At 39.3% G+C, this 26,902-nt stretch overlaps 1 protein-coding gene across 1 annotated transcript; it reads left to right on the top strand.

Moving 5' to 3' along the window:
• Nucleotides 1–20,083: 20,083 nt before the first annotated feature.
• LOC145068181 (uncharacterized) lies at nucleotides 20,084–21,656 on the top strand. The gene is made up of 3 exons (XM_079015156.1): nucleotides 20,084–20,371; nucleotides 20,642–20,981; nucleotides 21,388–21,656. Exons 1-3 carry the CDS (start codon nucleotides 20,084–20,086, stop codon nucleotides 21,654–21,656), a joined length of 897 nt encoding a protein of 298 aa, XP_078871282.1.
• Nucleotides 21,657–26,902: the final 5,246 nt, after the last annotated feature.

Genomic DNA, 26,902 nt, shown 5'->3' with positions numbered 1-26,902 from the left:
TAATCTTCTTGATACCCTTCTGAAAAGAATAAGTATGTGAAGAATAAACCTGTGTTTGTTCAGTTGCCTCTTGGCTGGTTTCTTGGTACACTTACTAGTTTTTGAAGGTATAATTTCTTTAGAAACCTCCTCTACCACAATCTGTGGTTTTCAGGCTACTTCTTCTTCTATGGTACTTTAGCAGTGTTTGAAGAACCCTCATCCCCTTTCGATGGAAGAACACTGTAACATTCCATTTAAAATATAATACTTGAATAATAAACCCGGAACCCCGAGAAGCGATTTTTTTTTATTATTATATGGTATTATAGTCCAAAATCAGATAATATTTGTGGAGTGTTGGCTTCGGGGTGCGAAATGATATACTTCTGATTTCCAAGGGTTAAAAATGTGAATTTCCGGTTGGTTACGTAAATAATTATGAAGGTAGGAACTATTGGGTAATTATTGGGACTTAATATGAAGAAATGTTGGAAGCTAAGGGCTAAATGGCAAATTTTGGACTCAATTTGTAAAGAGTTTTGAAGGCAGGGGTTAAAAAGGGAAATTAAGGACTTGTTTTGAAAGAATGTGGTGGGGGGAGGGATTAATTTTGTCATTATGGTTGGAAGTTTCAAGGGGAGACGGTATATAACGTTAGCACCTGTCAAACCCTAACCCTAAACCATTCATGTTCCAGCCGTCACCTCTCCCCCCTTATGCCTCACATCCCCGGCCGCCAACTCCACCTCTACAATTTTCGGCGCCGCACCACCTTCTAACTCCCCAACCGCCACCTCCCTTCATCTCGTTTTTTCGATCAGCGAACGGCCAAGAATGACTGCAGGACTGCCGCCACCCTTTTACCCCCTCTCCAGCCGCCTTCGTTGGCCACTGCCGGGAAGGAAGAAAAACTTTGGTGTTGGTCTTATTACTGCTCCCGATGACGGATCTCCTCTTCTCTCTTCTCTTCTCTGTTATGTGTTGCTACTACGCTGGCACAGCCACTCCAGCCATTGTTCTAATGCCACCATGTCGTTCAAGCGCCACCTGCCACCGCGAGGGTGACTACGCATTGGGTGGGTGATATCGTGTTGTGTGTGTGTCTTGGTGTGCGTGTGTGCTGTTGTTGCTAATTGGTGCTTGTCGTGTGGGCGCTTCTGTTGGCCGGAAAATCGGAGAAAACCACCACGGCTGCCAACCGTGGTGGCTGACGCCGCTAGTTCTTTTCTGCCGCGCTTAACCGCTGTGTATGGGTGGCTGTGAGTTTTATTCAGTGTCTGTATGTGTGTGTTTCACTTGTCAGGGCTATAGCATCGTTACTTGGCCGGAGATTTTAAGAAAAACCCTGTTGCCACCATGAACCATCAACGACCACCACAAGGGCGGTTGTGTGTGTATGTGTTATTTTATGAGGGTGTGTTTTATTTCAATATTATTGTAAATTGTATTGTAATCGGTATAAGAATAATAAAAGGAAACTCAAAACCACCACCGTGAGGTGGTGGCTGCCGCCACCGACCGCCGTGTCGGGTGGCGGCGTGCCTCGTTTGTATTGTGACTCGTTTGGGGATGTTTGGACAAGGGACTAAAACCCTAATGGACCTAATAAACCCTAATGGGCCCAATGAAGCCCAAATTGACTTGAAATCCCAACCATTAAATTTATGGGCTAGTATTTGAGTTGGAAACCCTAATTTGGGTTTTATAAACCCTAACGCCTTGAAACCCTAATTTTGGGATTAATCGGGACCGCATGAGAATTTATTATTAAACCTAAAATAAGAATTATTAATCATTGGCAAATTAACCTAAGGTATTATTAGACTTAATGGATTAAGTCTTTAATGGGTTAAGTGAGAAACACTTAACCCTAATTGTCATTTTATGTGAAACCCTAATTTCACTTGGGCCTTAAGTTGGGCCTTTATATTGGACTTTGGTGATTGGACTATTAATGGGCTTTCCAAGAATAAGTAAATAGATTAAATAATTGTATGGGTTTTAGGATAAGGCCCATGTGAGAGTCTTGGGCCTAATTAGAAAAATTGGTCCATAGATGGGCTATAATTGGGCCTTTATTATTATGTGATATTGGGTTATAGGAATACCAAGAGTTGGACTAGAATAATTGCATAGGACTTAAGGAAAAACCATGTAGGGGTCTGGGACCAATTTGGAAAATCGGGCCATATGTTGGGCTTTGGCCCATTACTTGACTTTTGGGCTTTTGGTGTGTGAGTTGGACGTTGGGCTTGGAACCCAATTATTAACTGGGTATTTTTTGATGTTGGTAGTTCGAGAAATCTGTCAACCAGCAGTTGGAGTTTCATTAGAGGGGCTTCAGCAGTTCCAAGTGAGTTCTCTTTACTATGTCGACAGGGTCTAAGGCACCAAGGCCAACCCTTTTAGATTACTATCCTGGTTATAGTATGTTGTTATGATCTGTATGATCTGTGCCCGTTGTTGATTGATTATGTGTTATGAGTATGTCGGCATATGTATGTGTATGTTTGGGTTGAGGCGATCATCCTTTATGCTGAAGGCCAACATAACCAGGGCAGTCCAGATAGGCTGAAGGCGTGCGAGGGGGTCCAGTCAGGCTGCAGGCTTGTTATACATACTATTTGATAGGATTGGTGATCTATTAGTTCCTCATCCTGGTAGATAGGATGGCACTATGCTGATTGATCTGTTAGATCTGCATCCTGGTAGTTAGGATGAGGTTATGTTTATGATTAGTGACATGTTTAGGTCGTTGTCCTAGTTATAGGATGTTGCTATGCTATGTCATCTATTAGATCAGTTTGATTGTTATATATGTATGCTAGCATACGATATTCAGGTGCACATGTTTGTTTGATTGGGGGTTGGGTTGAGGCGGTCCTGCTTTGTGTTGTAGGACAACATACCCGGCAAGCGGTCTGGATAGGTTGTAGCCCTGCGAGGCGATCCATTCATGTCGAAGGCTTAGGAGCGGTCTAGATAGGCTGTAGGCCCTACGATGTGGTCCGGTCAAGCTGAAGGCTCATTATGCATGTTGTTCTGAATTTGTTATATGATATGGTTATATTTGTATGGCGTTGGTATTTTGGGGAAACTTACTAAGCTTCGGGCTTACATTTGTTGTTTTGGTTCAGGTACTTCTGATGATTGCGGGAAGGCGAAGGCCTGATCGTGCACCTCCTCATATTTTCATGATTGATTCTGGGGATACTCTATTTCTTAAACTTTTTGAAGATATTGTGTTGTGTTATTGGGCCTATGTTATTTAGTCTATTTTGTACTCACTGTTTGGGCATGTCCAACCGTGTTTATCTTTCTAGGGTTTAGTACATAAGGTGCATGCATGCATCCTTTTCATTAACGCTTTTCATAATTATCATATTTAGTGTACTGTAAACCCTAGCGCACCTCTACAGAGGAAGTTGCTAATTGAGCTCTTCTGAGGTGTGACTATATTTTAATCATTCAACATACAGTTTGATTCATTGTGTGTTCTTGTGTTTGTCATTACTATTTATTTACCTATTAAAGATCTAATCGTTCTAAAGAGTTTTTAACTCTACAATTGGTATCAGAGCAGGAGACTGTGTAATCCATACACATCTCTTTTGTTGAAGAAGGTTTTAGGGTTTCCGCTATTATCATTTTCTGCTAGAACCGTCATTCTTCATTGACGTAGTTCTTAGACTTCGATCGTACCCTAACTTTGTTTACTAGTCTGATCTTAAACATTTTTCAAAATAAAATCATCATGTCTCTTGACGATTCACAAATGAACCCAATCAACATCTCCAACAGTATTGGATCAACCACTAGGATTCCTATCTTGTATACTCAAGATTATGAAGTTTGGATGCATCACTTTGAAGACTATGTGATTGGTTCAGAAGATAATGGATACTTAATCTGGGAAGCGATTACTGTAGTTCTGTTTGTTCACTCTGGCACAAACAGAACAACCAAGATGCAAAAGGAGTACAATCAACTCATGGTTGACGTAAAGGATGTTCCTCAAGACGAGAGGGAAAAGCTTGTAAGAAACATTAAAGCGCTAAGAATGATCAGATTCGCCCTACAATCTGACACATTCCGGTTGGTCAGTTCATGCATGACGGAAAAAGAGATATGTGATAGATTGAAGGAGTTATATTCAACCTATGAGGATCTTGAGCATTCTATCCAAACTTTACTGCTTTCAGAGTTTGGAGACTTCAAGCAAAAACCAGAAGAGAAGCTTATTCAAGCTTTTGATCGTTTCAATCATCTTCTTAGCAAAATGCAAAAGCATGGCATAGAAAGGAAAGGAATTGAACAAAAGGTCACATTCATGAATGGCCTAAGAACCGAATGGATGGCGGTGGTGTCTATAGTAAAAGCTCATGAACAATTCAAAGCCTACTCATTGGCGAAGTTAGTGGGGATTCTTAAATCACACGAAAGTGAAGTGACCAAAGAAACGAGTGTGGTTTCAAGCATGGGATCTTTAGCTCTCATTTCAAAAGGAAAGAACGTGGCTGAAGAAGAAGAAGATTTAGATCTATCAGAATTTTATCTAACCAATGAAGAATATGCTTTGATGGTCTCTAATCCAAAGAAGTTCGCGCGAAGAAAGTTTCCTAACTCAAAGAACCGAAACTAGCAAGGAAGCTATAGTTCAGATAATGCAAAGGAGGAACAAAAGAACTCTCCTTAGCATGAAGAAACAAAGAAGGATAGTAAGCTTGTTGGTAACTCTGGATTTGATTGTCACTTCAGCAAAGGCGAAAATCACTTTGACGAAGATTGTGTTTTGATAAAGATGTCAGAAAAGAACGAGAATGAAGATGATGAAATCTACTACCTATGAAAGCTAGAAGAAATAAAGAAGCAGAAAGATGCTGATAACAACACTATGTGTCACACCCCAAAACCGAGAACGGCGGAATACGTTCTGGGGTGGAGGACGTCATGTCAAGTATCACAACATATGCAGGATAGTAATCAAAGTACAACAACCATTGCATTAATAGTAATAATTTTACATAGGTTACATTTCATAGCAACATCATTAAAAGTAAATGCAGAGAATAACATAGGTGCAGCTTTGTACTAGGCTGACTTCGCAAAAGCTCCCGGGATGTACCTGCCTATCGATGACCTGAAAATACAAGTTATTTTGAAAGCGAGTATCAACATATTTAAATGTTGGTGAATTCATAAGTATTTTATGACATTATTATATATACACATTTTTATTCAAAATAACCTTATGAAAGATGGTGGATTAGGATCTACATAGTATTAGAATTCTTCCCAGAAAATCCTATATTTTCTAAATAAAAGAAGTCTTCTACCAAGACCCATTTGATTTTTGTTTAAGAAGTAATTTACCCAAAAGTACCATCATTTTCAAAATATAGTTTTTACCTTAAAGGAGTTATGAAAAAGCCTTAAGTAAAAATAATAAGGGAAATCATATTTTCCTCAGCAGAGACATTGCTGGCTAAAAGTAAATAAAACCTAGACTCCAGGCGGGACGCCTCACAACGTCTAAAACAAGGAAACATAGACTCTAGACAGTATCGTAAGGACGACACAGATAGCAAAGTCTAAAACAAGGAAACACAGACTCCAGACAGTATCGTAAGAACGATATAGCTAGCAAAGTCTAAAACAATCTTTTACCCTAATTGGGTTTGTTTGAAGGTTTCAAAATATGGGCCTAGTGTATAACTTGGAAGGTATATATATAAAACCATGAAGATACTTATTACCTTAAAGCCATGTATTATAAGGTAAGTATAAAGATACTCATAACCATACTGATTGACAATTGAATACTTGACGACCTGAAATTGTCCGAATGAATGTGACATTTTTCACCCCTTGGCTTGGTCGGCCGAGACTGTAGCTAGCAGTCAGGGTGTGGGAGTGTCTATCCCATATAGATCTATACACACATTGCCTGCTCTCCCTCCAGGAGACTCTGGTTACCAACTCGACATACGGTGGAATCCGCTTCGTGAGGATGTATCTCACGTTATGAATTCTATTCAAAGTAATATAGTAATAGTATAGACTCCCGATTGAACTGACTCTTGTGGAATTCTTCACGCTTGATCGAGAGAGAGTAAATAGAATCTCCTAACTATCCCTATAATAGTTACTAATGTTTCAGGTATATGATTGATGAATGGAAGGATGCCCTTGCTACCCAAGGGAAACGAACTGGTCGATGGAAACCTTTATGACTACACATGTATACATGATATATAACTAATACTTAAACGACCTTCAGACGGATAACCAATACCCCCAGACCACATCCCAACGAGGAAAAGGAAATAGGGCGAACTAGCCGTTCTAAGTCCTTTAAACATCATTTATATAACTATACAAATATAGGCATGCATTTAACAAAATAAAATCATAGAAGAAGAACCTGGTAAAACCTTTGGAAAATCCTTACAAATAGGAATTTATGACTCGATATCAGTTTACAAAACAAGCTTTTGAAAACGATTTGATAAAATAGTTTAAGTAAAGAAAACCTTTGGAAAACCTTTAACAAGAAATTACGACTTGATGTCTCTTTAGTAAACAAGCTTTGAAAAACATTGGATAACCTTTTAATAATCTATAATGGGATATTCATACTTTAACAAGATTCGAAAACATGATTTGGAAATCTTAAGCTGCATAAAGCAGTTTAATATGCAAAAATCTATTTTGCTATATAGTTATTAATCACATGCGATTTATCTAATAACTATACAGTTCAACTTGTATTCCCCCCTATAAAAGCAATTAAAATAATTTAAAAGGTTGTTTCAGGGGTATGAACTCACCTGACGTGGGCGATTCGGATGAATGGACAATATAGGAAGCTAGGTGTCAAGTGAGGACTTGAACACACACTCGGATCGTATTTAACATGTAATGATACATTTAAGTATCTAATTAGTCATTTAATAACTAATTAAGCAAGTAAGGATGTCCTACTACATGAAAACACTTTGCTACAAGTGCTAAGAGTACCAAGGGTTGCATAGAAGGAGAGTATGGACTCACATTGGAGTTTACTCCTCAGATGGTAATACCTAGGGGTGTTTACGGTTTTGAAACCATATCCCCCTTCAGTTTACGGCCGTAAACTCATGGGTGGGGTGTATTTGTGTGCTTTAAGGCTTCATGCTTCACAAGGAAAGGTTCTAGGGTTGATTCAAGGGCTATGGAAGGGATTAGGGCTCAAAATGGACACTCTTTGGAGTTTACGGTCCTTGGACCACTCCCTTGCGAGTTTACGGCCGTAAACACATGAGTTTACGGTCGTAAACTCATGTTAGTCCATTTCTTTTGTGCTTTGGTGGTTCTAGGCTATGTAGGCAAGGTTCTAGTCCCACATACAAGCATTGGAAGGTGTTAAGGGCACTTAAACACCCTTAGAAGGTGTTTATGATTTTGGAAAACCTTCCCAAACCATAAACTCATCTTTGTCCATTGTTTGCACGTTTTTGGGGTTCCTAGTTCATGTATGTAGTGTTCTATTCCATTACACAAACATTAGAAGGCATTAGGGGCATCTAAACACCCTTTGGAGGTGTTTACGGTTTTTGGGATGATCTCCCCAAACCGTAAACACATGTTTGCTTAGGAAGTTGATGATTTTCGAGTGTTAGACTCATCAAGAAGGGATCTATCCTAGTTGTCAAGGCTTAGAATGAACCAAGGAACACTTTGGCACTCATTTAAGGGTTTACGGTCCAAGAACACCTTGGTCCATAAACACCTTGTTCTTGGTGTTCTTCAAGGTTTTGTCATGAATTCTAAGCAAACAACTAGCTAGGAGAAGTATACTTACATATATGAAGCTTGAATGATCAATTTTGGCGGATTTGACGGGATGAATTTATGATAGCTGAGAGAGAATCCTTAGGTGTTCTTGAGGCGGAAGTTGGGAAAATGAGACAAAATGCCTAAGTGTCATATTTATACTCTCGGGGTTTCGCGGTCAAAAACTCCGAGTTTTCGTCTGTAAATTCCAAATTTTGGAGTTTCGCGACTTACGCTAAACACGGCAACTCTAAATTTATACTTCCTTATTTTTGGTTCGCTTGACGAATATTATTTAAAATATTCCAACGGGATTAAATCCGGCCAACAATATTTTGAGATCAATTTGGCTAATTTTTGAAGTGCTTAATCACGGAGATAAAACGAATGGAAATTTCGGGTTGTTACATGACCCCCCCCCCCCCCCCCCCCCCGTTAGAGGGAATTTCATCCCGAAAATAGAGTTTAGGCAAAGAAGTAGGCATGCACACTTGAGTAAGGAGATGAGGGTACTTCATATTCAGTTGGTCCTCGTGCTCCTAAGTGAACTTCGGTCTTCGCATTAGCATTCCAGCGAACCTTCACTTAATGGGATGCGGATTCGTTACGCTCGTTTGATCTCTCGGCTCATGAGTCCTACAGGTTCCTCTACGAAGTTGGGGTTCTCAAAGATTCCTATCTCGACGAGTGGGATTTCGAGAGTCACGTCGGGAAAACACATTGTCCATACTGGAGACGTGAATAGACTACGACAAAATTTATGGAATTCCTAAAGTAGTCGAGGTCCGAAGAGGGTTGGACCAATTCTTATAAAGAATTTCGGATGGTTCTAAGCTCTCGGAAAGATAGATCTTTTTCAGTACTTAGAACATAAAGTACTTCTATGGTGAGATCATCACTGGTGTGATCGCCATTTTGAAGTTCCAAGAGTTCTCCTTTACTGAGGGTGTAGTTCCCGGGTTGGTCCTTATAAGGCTTGGGTCGTCTTCAGGTTCGTATTCCCTACTAATTGGATTTCGGAGGTTTTCTGGATCACCGGATGTATTGGATATCTACTGGTATCTATCGTTTACGTGGCATCTATCTCGACCTAGTGCAAAAATGGACCTGCACTTCTAACCCTTGAGGTATTTCTAACGGAAACTCTCAAAGTCGGTGAGATAGGGTTTTTACCTGATGGTGCTTAGAAATTTAAATTTTCATCATCGCCTAACAGATGCTTTCACAGTATGATTCCTAACTGGAAGGAATCACGCTCTTACTTACTTCGATGTTCCATGGATATCAGTCTTTGATCAGGGCTAACTTAGCCTTTAGAGATTTTTTGAAGTGTAGGACTATTTCCAAGGGTGTTTCTACTATCTCTTTAGGGATAGTATTCTTTGGAACACCTAGTAGTCCAACGAATCTCTAAGACATGCCTCCTTCTCTAAGGAGTCGGCTCTTTCTAGTTCGTGGGAAGCACGCATTCTTGTATAACCTATCGACTAAAACCTAGACGGGTGTCTAGTCTACAATATCTTCATGATCTGGGTTATAAGGCTTAACGCAACATACCATTTTAGTTTATTCAAGTATTATCGGTTGCAGAGGTGGTCATGTGGTTCCTAGCGTTCTAGTACTAACTTTGGAGAATGCAGTCTATCGTCTACAGGGAGACAGTGACTTCTTTCACGTGAGGGGGTTGTGTGTCCTAGGCACTACTCGTCTGTAACTGGATGGACGAAGTGTCTGAGTAGTGAAAGTATCTTTTGCAACTACTCTTCCGGTGTTTCTGAGTTTTCTCGATATAGATTAAATCTAGAGAGTATAGGATTCCGTCACTCGGAACTTCTAATTTCCTCATCCATTCTTCTCTAAGTTTAACCTATCACAACTTCTACGTTTCTGGGATTTTTGCTGAGATGCTTATTTCGTGGGATTAAGCACGAATGGATGGTCGTAGTCAATGTTTTGACTCTTACGACTTAAGTTACCTTTCCTAACCGAGTGTGCTAGCTACTATACTGGCTTAACCGGGATGATAACAAATATTGAATTTGTGGTCATTTCAGTAGCTCAACCCATAGTGGTTCTCTTGAGTCTAGCTCTTATTCTATGGGATACGATGAAGAGTTTTACTACAAGATTCGTGGTAGAGCTCATACTCGTCTTAATCACTAATACTCGGTGTATGCAAGTCGTATATAATTGAGATCGACGTGATGTTCAGTTGTGTGGCCCCACCCCAAACCGACAACCCAACGAGGAATAGGGAGCAGGGAGGAAGCACACATCATAAATCTTATAGATCTGAATTATATACCACTCTAATGCATATACTCAGTAGTAGTAAGTCAATCCCATGAGTTCTTTTCTCTTGATTCACGAACTTGGTTGTGCGGTGCTAAGGGTCTTTCCGTGGGATCTACTGAGTAGGTTTTGGGTGGTTATTGTCTTCTAGAATACCTGCAGTGCCTTTCGCTTTGGGTTCGATCCGCTTAAGGGAAGGTTCGTTAACAACGTGCAGTACCCTCCTCCTAGGTACTTCGGAAGGTTTTAGATAAGAGAGACGACTAACGGATCGCTTTAGGTTTTATTAATAGGTTCGGAAGAATCTTTGTCTAACGCATAGGATATGGTGAAAGTTCTCTTTACATAGCACAAGGAATTTTCACATGGTCGTACAAAGTCGAACCATGATTGATGGAAATGTCGAATTTAACAAGTGTCGACACGATGTGAATGAGAATCGATGGGACCATGTGTTGTACTAGGCACACAAGTTTTTAGCGTCTCGGGTTTCGTCCATGGTATCACTGCCACGGATACTTGGATTGATAGAATCGACGCGAAATTCTAGGGGGGTCTTGATGTTTCGGAATAATGTACTTTTCATGAATGGATTTCTCACGAGGCCTCTCTATAATTTCCTAGTATACACTAGTCATGTATAATTAAGGTTAAAAGGACTGTTGACTGAGCGACTCCGCCCTAAATCCACAACCAAACGAGGAACAGGAACTAAGGCAGCATCACTCACTCAAGGTCTATCAATCTTAATTATAAATGGCCTTAATGTATATCTCGAGCCATTATAGCTTTACCTGATGGATTTTTGAATTTTACAACAGTGTTGCGACTTTCGCCTTAATGAGAGAGTAATTACAATTAGAATTAGTCGTTTAATGATTTCGGTTAACTACTCTGGATAGAGAGAGAGACGTACCAAAAATTCTACCGGGTTCTTTGATGCTTCTCCCGAGGCATTAGGGTTAGACTCCTCCTGCGCCCTTGTCACTTCTTTCAGTTGGGCGGTCCCTCTTGAAGTGCCCAATCTCACCACATAGATGGCATACTGGACCGGTCGCCACATTGGTGGTTGATGTAATGAACTCAACCGCGGTTCTACAGAAGCGAGCGGTATGCCCCTTCATGTTGCACGTAACGCAAGAGTGTTCTCGACAGATACCATGATGATGGTAACTACACTTGCTGCAGCCGGGAAGGCTTCCTAGGTATGGCCTTCTAGGTGTCGGGATGGAAGGTTTGGTAGGGGTATTGACTTCCTCAGCTCGTTGCCGTTCGGAAGGTCCTTGAGACGAGGTACTTTCCTCCTCGTTCTTGAACTTTCTCTTCAATGGAGTTGGTTGGGGTTCTTGGGTGGCTGGGTACTCAGGTGTTGGTTGCTGTTGTCCATTGCTAGGATCGGGAATCTCGATAGGGCTCCTGCTAATATTGGCGTTGTTAGCATTCAGGTGAGCCATGACAACTGTTAAGGCTGCTGAGACTGCAGCTTGAAACGTAGCTTCATCGAATAGGAGAGTCGGTTTCTTGCCAGCGGGTTGGTTACGTTTCTTTGGAGGAATGGTTTTTCCTACACGAAAAAGGAACACAAGCTGATGGGAGATGATGGTTAACCCTGGACGTATCTTGCTTTACTATGACAGGCATAAATTTTCCCGCGCTTTGAGTTATGGTTATATGAGTGTCGACCTACATCCCTATGATGCAGTCCGGGTAACAAGGTAGGAGTAAGTGTATCGGAAAAGCCATAAGATGGGAGTCGTTCCTACTAAGTTATCTTTATACTGGAGAGATTCGCTCTCCGGCTTTAGAAAGATTTGAGGACAGTTCGGAACGATGATTACAGAATAAAAGGCTCATGAGGACTTATGGCTAAACACTCTCAATCGAGGTTTTGGGATCCGATCTATTCGTATTACTTGCGACATGAAAGACGATTTACCTAACACATAGTGTGAGTAGTGAAACCACTAACTCACTAAATTGGATTATTTTTGGGATTTATTAACATGACGATAAAGAGGAAAAGACACCTCTCGGGTTCCATGTATTGGCTCCCTCTGTCTACCTCTTATCCCTGACTGGAATCGGCATTGGTTTTCTTTGGGTATTTACCTAAGGTTTTCTTCTCTTGTAGGTGCACTGAATTTCTACTCCATCTTACTTCCGATTCTGACTCTGAGTGTCATCACTTCAAGATGGATGACTGGGATCTCGGACGTTCAGGCAAATTTCCCATCGATGTCCCTAAAAGGCATAGGCACTCGGTGGTTTCAATAGTCTCGTCCTAGTTCATTCATTTCCGAACTGAAAACCTTCTCAATGAACCTGTTCTGGATCTGAATCAACTCTTCTGTCGAACACTTAAGTTGATAAGGTTCTCTAAAGGGTTTCGTAAATAATTATGAAGGTAGGAACTATTGGGTAATTATTGGGACTTAATATGAAGAAATGTTGGAAGCTAAGGGCTAAATGGCAAATTTTGGACTCAATTTGTTAAGAGTTTTGAAGGCAGGGGTTAAAAAGGGAAATTAAGGACTTGTTTTGAAAGAATGTGGTGGGGGGAGGGATTAATTTTGTCATTATGGTTGGAAGTTTCAAGGGGAGCTGTTATATAACGTTAGCACCTGTCAAACCCTAACCCTAAACCATTCATGTTCCAGCCGTCACCTTTCCCCCCTTATGCCTCACATCCCCGGCCGCCACCTCCACCTCTACAATTTTCGGCGCCGCACCACCTTTTGACTCCCCAACCTCCACCTCTCTTCATCTCGTTTTTTCGATCAGCGAACGGCCAAGAAGGACTGCAGGACTGTCGCCACCCTTTTACCCCCTCTCCAGCCGCCTTCGTTGGCCACTGCCAGGAAGGAAGAAACACTTTGGTGTTGGTCGTTGTTACTACTCCCGATGACGGATCTTTAAGTTATATATGAACTGGAAACCTTCTCAATGAACCTGTTCTGGATCTGAATCAACTCTTCTGTCGAACAATGAAGTTGATAAGGTTCTCTAAAGGGTTTCGTGTGAGAATGGAAATGTCTAAAGAATCCTAAGAGATTATTAAAACATTTTACTGGGTGATCCATATTAAGTCTTGCTATAATTACATAGCGTACACAAATCATATATAACTTAAATCCGATAGGACTTCGAATATGTGATACTACTCTATATCCACATCCCAACGAGGACAAGGAAGTAGAGCGAACCCACACATTCTTAGTCTATGGGATCCTTATTATATATAACCTTGGAAGTATACCCTCTGTAATCATAGGTATATAAGGATCTTTTTAGTTTTTCACACATGGTTATCTATGGATCCTAAAATACCCCTATGGTATCTTTAATTACTTGCTTGATTCTTAACTTCTGAATTTGATTCTGGGATTAATGTGAGTCTTTTAGTATTCCAAAAATACTCCCATAGTATTTTAAACTTTATGTTTGGCTCTAACATTCCTATTAGCTAAGTTCCAGACCTGTTGCAGCACCACCATCACTCCCAAGCACACGTTCATCGCATCTCGAATACATGTAGTTGATCAGGTTACATTTATTCCAGCTTACGATTACATAACTGCCTAGGTTTGACAGTAATGGTCAACATCCAAAGACTTTTATTTTGTTCTTCTTGTGAGACTTTTGTTCGAGTGTTTGGATTCTGGATGTTCTTATACTTTGGTAAAAGATGGTTATATTTTAAAGTATAATTCTTGGTCAGAGTGTTTTATCCCAATGTATTTATAGGTTGTATATCCTTTATGAATTGATGTACTGAGCTCACTATAAACAATGCTCTGATACCAATCTGTCACACCCCAAAACCGAGAACGGCGGAATATGTTCTGGGGTGGAGGACGTCATGTCAAGTATCACAATATATGCAATATAGTAATCAAAGTACAACAACCATTGCATTAATAGTAACAATTTTACATAGGTTACATGTCATAGCAACATCATTAAAAGTAAATACAGAGAATAACATAGGTGCAACTATGTACTAGGCTGACTTCACAAAAGCTCCCGAGATGTATCTGCCTATCGATGACCTGAGAATACTAGTTATTTTGAAAGCGAGTGTCAACATATTTAAATGCTGGTGAATTCATCAGTATTTAATGACATTAGTATATATACACATTTTTATTCAAAATAACCTTATGAAAGATGGTGGATTAGGATCTACAGAATATTAGAATTCTTCCCAGAAAATCCTATATTTTCTAAATAAAAGCAATCTTCTACCAAGACCCATTTGTTTTCGGTTTAAGAAGTAATTTCCCCAAAAGTACCATCATTGTCAAAATATAGTTTTTACCATAAAGGAGTTGTGAAAAAGCATTAAGTAAAAATAATAAGGGAAATCATATTTTCCTCAGCAGAGACACTGCTGGCTAAAAGTAAATAAAACCTAGACTCCAGGAGGGACGCCTCGCAAAGTCTAAAACAAGGAAACACAGACTCCAGACAGTATCGTAAGGACGATACAGCTAGCAAAGTCTAAAACAAGGAAACATAGACTCCAGACAGTATCATCAGGACGATACCACTAGCAAAGTCTAAAACAATCTTTTACCCTAATTGGGTTGGTTTGAAGGTTTAAAAATATTCCAAAAATACTCACATAGTATTTTAAACTTTATGTTTGGCTCTAGCATTCCTATTAGGTAAGTTTCAGACCTGTTGCATCACCACCATCACTCCCAAGCACACGTTCATCGCATCTCGAATAAATGTAGTTGATCAGGTTACATTTATTCCAACATACGATTACATAACTACCCAGGTTTGACAGTAATGGTCAACATCCAAAGACTTTTATTTTGTTCTTCTTGTGATACTTTTGTTCGAGTGTTTGGATTCTAGATGTTCTTATACTTTGGTAAAAGATGGTTATATTTTAAAGTATAATTCTTGGTCAGAGTGTTTTATCCCAATGTATTTATAGGTTGTATATCTTTTATGAATTGATATACTGAGCTCACTATAAACAATGCTCCGATACCAATCTATCACACCGCAAAACCGAGAACGGCGGAATATGTTCTGGGGTGGAGGACGCATTGTCATGTATCACAACATATGCAATATAGTAATCAAAGTACAAAAACCATTGCATTAATAGTAACAATTTTATATAGGTTACATTTCTTAGCAACATCATTAAAAGTAAATACAGAGAATAACATAGGTGCAGCTTTGTACTAGGCTGACTTCGCAAAAGCTCCCGAGATGTACCTGCCTATAATAGTTACTAATGTTTCATGTATCTGATTGATGAATGAAAGGGTGCCCTTGCTACCCAAGGGAAACGAACTGGTCGATGGAAACCTTTATGACTATACATGTATACATGATATATAACTAATATTTAAATGACCTTCTGATAGATATCCAATACCCCCAGACCACATCTCAACAAGGAAAAGGAAATAGGGCAAAGTAGCCGTTCTAAGTCCTTTAAGCATTATTTATATAACTATACAAATATAAGCATTCATTTAACTAAATAAAAGCATAGAAAAAAACTCTAGGAAAACCTTTGGAAAATCCTTACAAATAGGAATTTATGACTCGATATCAGTTTATAAAACAAGCTTTTGAAAACGATTTGATAAAATAGTTTAAGTGAAGAAAACCTTTGGAAAACCTTTAACAAGAAATTACTACTTGATGTCTCTTTAGTAAACAAGCTTTGAAAAACTTTGGATAACCTTTTAATAATCTAGAAAGGGATATTCATACTTTAACAAGATTCGAAAACATGATTTGGAAATCTTAAGTTGGATAAAGCAGTTCAATATGCAAAAATCTATTTTGCTATATAGTTATTAATCACATGCGATTTATCTAATAACTGTACAATTCAACTTGTATTCCCCCCTATAAAAGCAATTAAAATCATTTAAAAGGTTGTTTCAGGGGTATGAACTCACCTGACGTAGGCGATTCGGATGAATGGACGATATAGGACGCTAGGTGTCAAGTGAAGACTTGAACACGCACTCGGATCCTATTTAACATGTAATGATACATTTAAGTATCTAATTAGTCATTTAATAACTAATTAAGCAAGTAAGGATGTGCTACTACATGAAAACACTTTGCTACAAGTGCTAGGAGTACCAAGGGTTGCATATAAGGAGAGTATGGACTAACATTGGAGTTTACTCCTTAGATGGTAATACCTAGGGGTGTTTACGGTTTTGGAACCATATACCCCATGAGTTTACAACTGTAAACTCATGGGTAGGGTGTATTTGTGTGCTTTAAGACTTCATGCTTCACTAGGAAAGGCTCTAGGGTTGATTCAAGGGCTATGGAAGGGATTAGGGCTCAAAATGGACACTCTTTGGAGTTTATGGTCCTTGGACCACTCACTTGCGAGTTTACGGCCGTAAACACATGTGTTTATGGTCGTAAACTTATTAGTCCATTTCTTTTGTGCTTTGGTGGTTCTAGGCTATGTAGGCAAGGTTCTAGTCCCATATACAAGCATTGGAAGGTGTTAAGGGCACTTAAATACCCTTAGAAGGTGTTTACGGTTTTGGGAGACCTTCCCAAACCGTAAACTCATCTTTGTCCCTTGTTTTCACGTTTTTGGGGTTCCTAGTTCATGCATGTAGGGTTCCATTCCATTACATAAACATTAGAAGGCATTAGAGGCATCTAAACACCCTTTGGAGGTGTTTACGGTTTTTGGGATGATCTCCCCAAACCGTAAACACATGTTTGCATGGGAAGTTGATCATTTTCGAGTGTTAGACTCATCAAGAAGGGATCTATGCTAGTTGTCAAGGCTTAGAGTGAACCAAGGCACACTTTGGCACCCATTTAAGGGTTTACGGTCCAAGAACACCTTGGTCCATAAACACCTTGTTCTTGGTGTTCCTCAAGGTTTTGTCATGAATTCTAAGCAAACAACTAGCTAGGAGAAGTATACTTACATATAGGAAGCTTGAATGATCGATTTTGGCGGATTTGGTGGGATGAATTTATGATAGTTGAGCGAGAATCCATGGGTGTTCTTGAGGTGGAAGTTGGGAAAATGAGAGAAAATGACTAAGTGTCATATTTATACTCTCGGGGTTTCGCGGTCAAAAACTCCGAGTTTTCGTCCGTAAATTCAAAATTTTGGAGTTTCGGGACTTACGCTAAACACGGAAACTCTAAATTTATACTTCCTTATTTTTGGTTCGCTTGACAAATATTATTTAAAATATTCCAACGGGATTAAATCCGGCCAAAAATATTTTGAGATAAATTTGGCTAATTTTTGAAGTGCTTAATCACGAAGATAAAACAAATGGAAATTTCGGGTTGTCACAATATGAATGCTTTAATTGTGCAGGAAAATCTCATGGATGATGAGTTTGGTGGTGTGGAAGTCTGGTCCACAGACTTTGAGGACGAAGAAGTACATAAGCCCACACATGGCAGGGATTACGTGGCGAAAGAAGCTAAAGCTGAAGGTGCAGGGAAGTGCTTAATGGTGACTGCCAGAATATCAGAGATGCGAGGCTACACTACTGATGAGGGTTGTGATGAAGCAAAAAGAGAAGCAAGGAAGCGAGAAGGTAGGTGCTTCGCTGCGAAACCAGTTGGAGAGCAGATCCACGAATGTGACCAGTTGATCAGAAAGATACAATCAATTCTCGAATCATTAAAAATCACTGTTAGAAACTGTGCAAAAGAATTAAATGAATTAAAATCTAAATTTTCTAGTTTAAGTGGTAGTTTAACACAAAATCGCCTCACAAACTCTAACCTAACTGATCAACTGAGCAGGGTGTCTTCCAAGAGTGAGGAGAGACGGATCTTGATAGAGAAAAAGGAGAACGAGTTAGTTAGGATTAAGGATGAGACAATTTATTTGCATAGGGATAATTTAAAGCTTTTAAAACAGAGAAATGCTTTTTGTCTAATTGCTAAGCGTTTATATTCAAATATTACCCAACTGCGTCTGAATTATGATATAGGCAAGAAAATTCATAGTATGATTCTGGCCTTCCTTGAATTTAAAGAGGACGAAATTGATCTTGATGTATATAACTGTGAAGTCGTTGTATCTTTTGATGAAATTTCTCCAGCTTACAGAATTGGTCTTGACAAAATGAAGACCTTCATCAAGTCTAAGGACCATAAGGACATGCTTAAGAACCTTTTGGACGATAATGACAAATTAAAAATTAAAACCGAAACCATGCAGAAGTTTGACTCGTTGAATAGCAAGTTAAGTTCAGAAAACACAATTGATGTGGAAAATACTTCTGAATTTAATGAGGATGATGATATGAGTGAAATATCCGTAGAGTATGAGGTGGACTGTTCTGAATTTGTCAAAGCGAACCCGAACCTGTCAAAAATATCATTTTTGAGAATTCAGTTGAGTTCGCTCGCTTGTCCCAAACTATGTCTGGATTTCTGAAAGAAAAGTTTGTGGTATATCAAAAGGTTCAAACCACACCAAATCAGGTTTACGCCGTTATAGGAGATACACAGCAGTAAACAGCCGAGCTGACACCAATAGTAAATAATGATAATGTTGACGGCTGTGAGGAGCATTTCTGGTCAGCTCCAATCGATAATGCTAATGAAACAGCCGAGATATGTGGCAGAAACACTTAACAAGCCAATGCATTTTGATGTGCCAAGCACAAATGGTACCAAAAAGGTTGCATGAGAGCCAGTGAAGGCTACAAATGAAACCTCATCGCTGAAGAGTGAAACTCATAATGAAAGACCGAAACCCAAAGATAATATCCATAAAACACCAAAGCAGTGGTCAGAGCAGAAACATCAACGTAATAGGAGATATAAGAAGAATCTCTCTGAAAGGAAGCAGTTTTAGAAATTCGAAAACCCTAATTATGTTCACTAAGACAAATCTTCACTCTCTGTAGAAGATGCAAAATCAAAGCGTAACTCTACACCTTGCACTCAATGTCATTCTAGCAGTCAAACGAACTGAAAGAGTAGTTTCAGCTCCCAAAATGGAAGCAAACGAAACCAAAGGAGTGGTTTCGGTTCTCCATCTTCAGAAGGAAAGAACCGAAAGCTAGGTTTTGCGTCCAAAGCTCATCCCTCTCACTCAAATCAAAATCCAAAATTGGATACAAAGGGAAAAGGGAAGCTAGTCTCGGAAGATGAAAAGAAGACAAAGCAAACATCTGCTAACTCTAGGAAACATAACCAAAAGGTTGTGAACAATAAGAACGTAATTCCAAAGTCTGAAGTTAGCGAAACAAAAGCTATCAAAATCAAAGTTTTCACAATCAAACGAAAATATGAGACCACCTTACTAAAACGAACCTTTTTTGTTCATTCTTCTCTTACTATTCCATGTTCTGTAAAAGGCTCACAAGGACCCAAGAAACTTTGGGTTCCTAAATCGACTTAATTCTTGCAAATTATTTGTGATGAGCAGTTCGATGATGAATGGTATATTGACAGCGGCTGCTCACATCACATGACAGGGAGAAGGGAATAGCTATAGGAGTTTTGTGCTCTGAAGGATGGTGGATGTGTCAACTATGGTAACAATTCTTTTGGCACAATAAAAGGCTATGGAATGATCACAAATGGAGATTTCTCAATCAGAAAGGTGGCATATGTAGAAGGCTTGCAACACAATCTAATCAGTGATTCACAACTAGTGGTGGGAACAGGACTGAAGGTATCGTTCGATGATGAAGGGTCAGAAATAATAGAAAAGGAGACCAAGAATGTTCTGCTGAAACCTCAAAGAAAAGGCGAAATGTATACATTAAACCATAATCCAATATGAGGGAAGCCGTCTATATGTCTAGTAACGAAAGCACATTCTGACAAATGTTGGCTATGGTACCGAATACTCTCGCACGTCAACTTCAAAGACATCAACAAGCTAGTTCTTGGTAATCATGTGCGAGGACTTCCACTTCTCAAGTTTGACAAGGAACACTTGTGTGCCGCTTGTGAGATCGGAAAGTAAGGTAGAAAAAGTCATCCAACGATGGTGAACACGAAAGTTATAGAACCTTCGGAACTTCTAGACATCGACCTTTGCGGTCATTCTGCTATTGAAAGTGTTGGTGGCAGTATGTATATACTAGTAATTATTGATGACTTTTCTCCTTTCACTTGGGTGTTCTTTCTTAGAAAGAAATCATATGCAACTCCAAAGCTCAAGGATTTTATCAAACTGATTGAAGTTCAACTGCGAAAGCTGGTTTATAAGGTTTGCAGTGACAATGGGCTTGAATTCAAAAACCAAGCGTTTGACGAATTTCTTGCTGAAAAGGTAGTATCACACAATTTCTCCGCTCCTTATACTCCACAAAAAAATGGGATCGTTGAAAGGCGAAACCTCTCGTTGTGTGAAGCGGCCCAAACCATGATCTGTTTTGCTTCGTTGCCCATGTATTTCTGGGTTGATACTATTTCCACTACTTGCTACACCCCAAACCGGTTTTTACTCAACCGCAAGCCTAACATCAAGTTTTTCCATGTTTCTGGTTCAAGATGCTTCATCTTCAATTCTAAAGAGAATTGAAACAAGCTTGATGTGAAGGCAGATGAAGGAATCTTTCTTGGGTATTCGCTAACATCAAAAGAATACAAGGTTCTGAACAAACGCTCCAAGAAAATCGAAGAAACGTATTACGTGTCATATGTTGATAACTACATGAAGAAGCTCACATCCAACATAGAACCAATGGATGAAATCTTTCCTCAAACTGGTCAAGTCTCAATTCCAATCTCCAACTTATTTGAAGAATATGTGAAGCTCTTTGATGAACCAGAGACAACTATTCTCTCTGAAATGAAAGCAACTGACAACGAAGTAGACAATCTGAAGAAGGTTATTGGCAAAGCTGCTAAAGTCATGGAAAGCGAACCTTCAAGTTCAGGTGCATCGCAAGAATCCGCCACATCTCAAAAGCCAAGTCAATTTTCCCATTCTACTTTCCAGGGGGGATAATTTATCAACCACCATACCCAATGTACGTCCTATCGAGGGGGAGAATTCTGATCCTGAAGCAAAAACTGTTTCATCATTCGAGGGGGATAATGTTAATACAAATGATGAAGATGATGACACACAGTCATAACTCGAAGTAGAAGTAAATGCTGAACTGGATCCCTCCTATGATCCAAATTACCCTCCCCTCATCAAATGGACATAAGATCATCCAAAAACCCAAATCACTGGTGAATCATCAGAAATAGTTCTCACACATTCTCAACTAAAAGCGAAACAAACTACTTTATTCTCTCAAGTGGAATTTTGCATGTTTAATTCGTTTGTCTCCAAAGTTGAACCAAAGACTGTTAAAACTGCACTCAATCACTCTGATTGGGTACAAGCAATGCAATACGAACTCGATGAATTTGAGCGAAACAAAGTATTGAGATTGATTCCTACACCAAGGGATGCATCTATTGTTGGATTGAAGTGGGTATTCAGAAACAAGATGGATAAAGAAGGGAACGTGCTCCGAAACAACATTAGACTAGTAGTCAAAGGTTATTGCCAGGAGGAAGGGATTGACTACGAAGAGACTTTCGCACCCGTTGCTCGATAGGAATCTGTTTGCATCTTCTTGGCATATGCAGCACACAAAAACTTTGAAGTTTTTCAAATGGATGTGAAGTGTGCATTATTAAATGGCGAATTGGAAGAGACCGTTTATGTAGAGCAACCGCTTGGGTTCATCAATGAAAAATATCCCAATCACTGTTACATTCTTGACAAAGCGGTTTACGGATTAAAGCAAGCTCCAAGAGCCTGGTATGAAACTCTTACTCGTTTTCTTAAAATGTCCATATTCAATCAAGGTTCGGTTGACACATCCTTCTTTTGCGAGAAAGAGGGTGACCACTTGATGATCGTACAAATTTATGTTGATGACATCATCTTCGGATCAACAAATCCTGGCCTAATGGTTAAGTTCCGAAAGTTGATGGAAACTAAATTGAGATGAGCTTAATGGGTTCGATTAACCTTTTTCTTGGATTAAACATTAGACAAGGAATGGAAGGAATTTTCATTAATCAGGAGGATTACACGAAAACTCTGCTCGCTAAGTTTGGAATGATACGAGAGTCAAAAGTGAAGGTTCCCATGATGTTTGGCACGAAGTTAACACCTTCTATGGAAAAACCAGCTGCTGACATGACCCTTTATCGCCAAATGATAGGGACTTTGATGTATTTAACAGCTAGTCGACTAGACATCATGTTCTCTGTTTGTTATTGTGCAAGGTTTCAAGCTAATCCACATGAACCTCACATGATGGATGTAAAGAATACTTTTTGATATCTGAAGCGAACCTCATCTCTTGGATTATGGTACCCTGCAAAATCAGGATTCTTCGTCCAAGCATTTTCAGATGTTGATGTTGCAGTTTAAATCGAAAAAGCACAACTGGTGGGTGTCAATTTCTCGATGGCAAGCTGGTGAGTTGGCAATCAAAGAAACAAACATGTGTTTCGTTGTCAACAACTGAGGATGAATACATTGTTGCAGCTTCGTGCACATCTTAATTCATTTGGATTCAAAGCCAACTTCGCGACCTTGGATTAAATATGAAAAGAATTCCACTCTATTATGACTCCGAAAGTGTTATTCGCATATGTCACAACCCAGTGCAACACTCAAAAACGAAACACATAGCACTGAGGTATCACTTTATCAAGGATCATGTGGAAGATGGCAACGTTGTGATTCATTTCGTAAGATCCGCTGATCAATTGGCTGATATATTCACCATGGCCCTACCTAAAGCAACATTTAATAGAATCCTTTAAGGCTGGGAATTGTGGAAGGTGATTCTATACCAAATCGACTATCGCATTCATAAAACCGTCACTCTGAATCAGTGCGAATGTTCGCAGGCTTTCACTGTCCACTGCTCATTAACAATCAGTTTTATCAATGCGAATCAATGTGAACATTCGCAGTAGTTCGCAGGGATCTGTTCATTCGTGGTTTGGTATTTCAAATATCATTTTGTATATTTTGTTTATCTTTGCTTATCTCTTTGTTTGATTTGCTTATCTTATCTCTGTTTTTCAAAAAATGTTTAATACTACGAATTTTCGTAGCCTTTTGAAGTCAACTGTTCATTACTTGTCTTTTCACTGCGATTCGGTGCGAACGTTCGCAGCCTTTTGCAGTCCACTGTTCAATAGAAGTTTTCTTTTTCCTTATTTTCAGAAAAACTTCGAAACCAAAATTAACTTATTTGCTTTATTTTACTGCTTTTCAAAACAACAAAATCACAAAAATATTTTTATCATTTGTTCATTTTCTTTGCACACCAAGATCATAAAAGAAAAACGTTCGCATTATCTATCTACTTGTGTGATGGGGCAGGTATAACTCTTTTTACTTATGTATTAGCTAAGTGTCCCTAGAATCATCTTGTTGTATGTTGTCCTAAGCCTCAACGACTAAACTCTGAAGCCTTAATGAAATTAATATCACCAATCAATTCTTCCTAATCTGGCTGCAAATTCACATTAGTCATGAGCTACCTTACTCTTCTCACATTGAGTTAAGAGTTATCTGCATGGTCACATTCGCATTGCAAAGGTACTTTCGCTTTCTTGTAACCGTCTACTCTCTTCTCCATCACTTTCGCATTCATCAATATAATCCTTGAGACTCTCAGCAATTACCACTGAGGTTTATGGTTATGCAAACTTCTGTGTTAATGATCTTAGTTTCGTTCTACCACGAACTGAGTGAAATCCAAAATTCAATACCCACAATGAATTGACGGTGAACAATCGCATGTTCTAGATTTCACCCAAGAATTAACGAAACCACTTTCGTGAGAAGTACCATCAAATCTCTTTTTATATTTTGCGTGATCTTTATGAAATTGTCTATCACCAAGACTTTTTCTACCCATAAGATCCAGTTTAATTTTTTTAAGATTTCAATAATATTCCAAGTCAATGAAAAAACTTCCTAACCTACTCGTTCAACTGACTACACTGGTACCTTTTCCAACTTTCGCACTTATTTAAGTTCGTAGTTTGGTTAATGGATAAACCACCTTTACCAGCCTTATATAAAAGATGTCTTTCAGTGTTTCTCATCAAACAACTGATCGTATTCAATAGGAAACCGAACAGACACTTTTTAGTCTCTTTTGACTATGAAGGAAGAGATCTTTTCCGGGGATCAACAGTCTTATGTCATCTATAGACATCACAACATCCCACAGATAAACCTTGTTTTATTTATTTTTCTTTGACACTCTTGCATGAAGATCCTTGTGATTTTCAAAAGTCTTGTTTGTGGTTCTATTTAAATTTCAGGTTCGTAGTCGTATGTGCTCAACATAATTTCCTCACTGCGAAAGAAGTTAGGATGAAGTGGCAATTCTAGAAGGATCAGAATTCAAACAGGCGCATGAAAAGTTGCCCCCCTTCTATTCTTACGTCGCGTGCCGCATGCCTCTGACTCGTCATAGTTGTCAATCACGCTTTTTCAGGAGACGGTTCAGTTCTCAATGTTCTCTCTCCGGATTTCTCTCACCAAATCAAATAGTACAAAAGGATTTTGACGGTTCATTATTTCCTTACCATTTTCAAAATTCTCTCAAAGATTTTTGGTGGTTCAAAGGCTTTCTACTGTTCATCTTCTTCAAAGCTTCATCTATGGCAGCTTCATCTGAAAATCAGTCTGTGCAAGATCAAACCGTTCATTCCACACTTATTTCAGTGAAGCAACATCAGACCCTAATCATCGATTTGAGTCTGATAAAGTATGATGCTTTTCTCCTACCCTTGATCGAGTGTCTGAAGTACTCTCCTCTTACCATTGCAATGACTCAAGTGGAGAATGTCCCTCTCTCGATTCTCTCCAAAGCTTATACCACTGTCAACTATGTCAAGGACAAGCAAAGGGTTTATTTTGACATTCATAATCGCACAACATCGATTTCCAGGACCTGTTTCTGCTATCTGCTAAGGCTTCCACAATCTGAAAATCTTGTCAATCCAGAAACTATCTCCAATGCAGCAATCTTGGAAATGTTCTATCAAATGGGATACAAGGAGCCACTCACAGCTGTATCCAAGTTCAAGAAACCCAATCTTCCACCAATTTGGAATTCCCTTTTCACCATTTTGTTCAAATCATTTTCTGAAAGAGTCACAGGCAGGGACTGTGCAAGCAAACTCTTCATGGGGCTGATGTATGGCCTCTATATTAGTAAAAGCATAAACTATGGTTGTATCCTTTGGTCTTAATCCATCCAGAGCACTCACTCTGTAACTCGTCACAGTGATATCTCCTATGCGAGATTTTTGACCGCGGTTGTCAACAGGGCTATTAAACAGCTCAAGATTACAGCGATGACTGATGTACAGATGGCTTCCACACAACAGGGATTATCATGGCAGACAGTTCCAAGTTTGATTTTATCGGTTAGATTCCGGAGGAAATGTTTCGTGATGTTCCTCCATCAAGTAAGATTCTAGAAGGATATCATACTCTTACTCCTTCAGGACCTCTTCCTCTCTTTGAGGAATTCCAAGCCATTTTAGTCGAGGCTAATAAACCCAAGAAAGGGGGAAAAGCTTCTAAGAGACCTGCCATGAAAGATTCTGCAAAAGAAGGACCATCTGTGGCTTCGTAACCTCCATCTGAGAAGCGAAAGGCTCCTACAACTTCTACTGCTGCACCTAAGCAAAGGGAACAACCTGCAAGAAGGCGGAAGTCTCCTACTCCAACTCCTTCTCAGAGTGAAGACGAAAACTCTGATTCTGAGACTGAGTCAGAGATTTGCATTGCGGAGGATCCCCCTGTTCACAATAAGGAAGCTGAACCCATTTGCACTGAACAACAGGAAGACGTTCGCACTGAGGAAGGAGAACATGTTCGCACTGAGCGTGAGGTAACTCCACCAATTAATGATTTTGTTCCTTCTCCTCCCCCTCACAAAAAAACAACTACTTTTGTACCAATAACCATTGCTCCTCTCCCAATTGTATCATCCCAATCACCCACAGCGATTTTAGTGTCCATACCCATTTTCACAGATTCCATGATTCCACCCCAACCCTTTTCTGCAACTGAATATTCAATCAACATATCTGATACGGGGGCTAATATTTCAGTTTTTTCAACCCATGTTAGACCACCTGTAAGGTCAAGCCTTAGAATATGATAATGTTTCAAACAGACTCAGCGTCAGCATATGTCTCAGCGTCAGCATCAGCATGTCGGAAGTTCAGTGTGTAATAGTTTAGTCTTTTCTGTACGTTGTAACAAATCTTGTATATATCTTGTTTCCTTAGTTATTTTAATTTATTAGCCGGCGTATCCCTGAATTGTAGGGATCGTCTAGAATAGCAGTATATATTGTTTTGTTTAGGTTTGTGAATGGTTACGCCTTTCACAAACCCTAATCGTCGATTTGTGCACACGATAATCTCTTTGTGAGATTATCATTCTTAGTGAAAGTTTTCTTCGTGAATTTCTCTTGTTCTTATTTGTAGTCATTGTTTGATATTTCGATTGATCTAAAGGCCTCTTCAATTGGTATCAGAGCAGGTTTCTTTTATCAAACAAATGGATTCATCTTCTTCTTCATCAAACTCATCAAATCATGCCTTGGAATCTGTTGATGAAGACATGTTGGACATCGTTGAAAAAGGTCCTTATGTTCCGATGTATCAGCCTCTTAAAAACAATGTTCCTGATGGCACTATGAAGAAAACTCCAGGAGAAAACTGGACGGCAGACGACAAGAGAAAACATGGTTTGGATGTTCGTGCTCGTGCCGCTATTAGCTACTCATTGCCATACAAC

Source organism: Lactuca serriola, chromosome 8 (genome assembly GCF_051521515.1).
Source record: "Lactuca serriola cultivar US96UC23 chromosome 8, Lser_US96UC23_V15, whole genome shotgun sequence".
Classification (NCBI taxonomy): Eukaryota; Viridiplantae; Streptophyta; class Magnoliopsida; order Asterales; family Asteraceae; genus Lactuca; species Lactuca serriola.
This window is presented reverse-complemented; position numbering and strand designations above follow the sequence as displayed.

What these genes read in the sequence shown, in the direction of transcription:
- LOC145068181 (XM_079015156.1), top strand. Translation starts at nt 20,084, where the DNA reads ATGGTGAACACGAAAGTTATAGAACCTTCGGAACTTCTAGACATCGAC. An exon ending in ACGAATTTCTTGCTGAAAAG is followed by an intron (nt 20,372 to 20,641) that starts GTAGTATCACAC and finishes CTTGATGTGAAG; the next exon opens with GCAGATGAAGGAATCTTTCT. An exon ending in AAGCGAACCTTCAAGTTCAG is followed by an intron (nt 20,982 to 21,387) that starts GTGCATCGCAAG and finishes TTGTCTCCAAAG; the next exon opens with TTGAACCAAAGACTGTTAAA.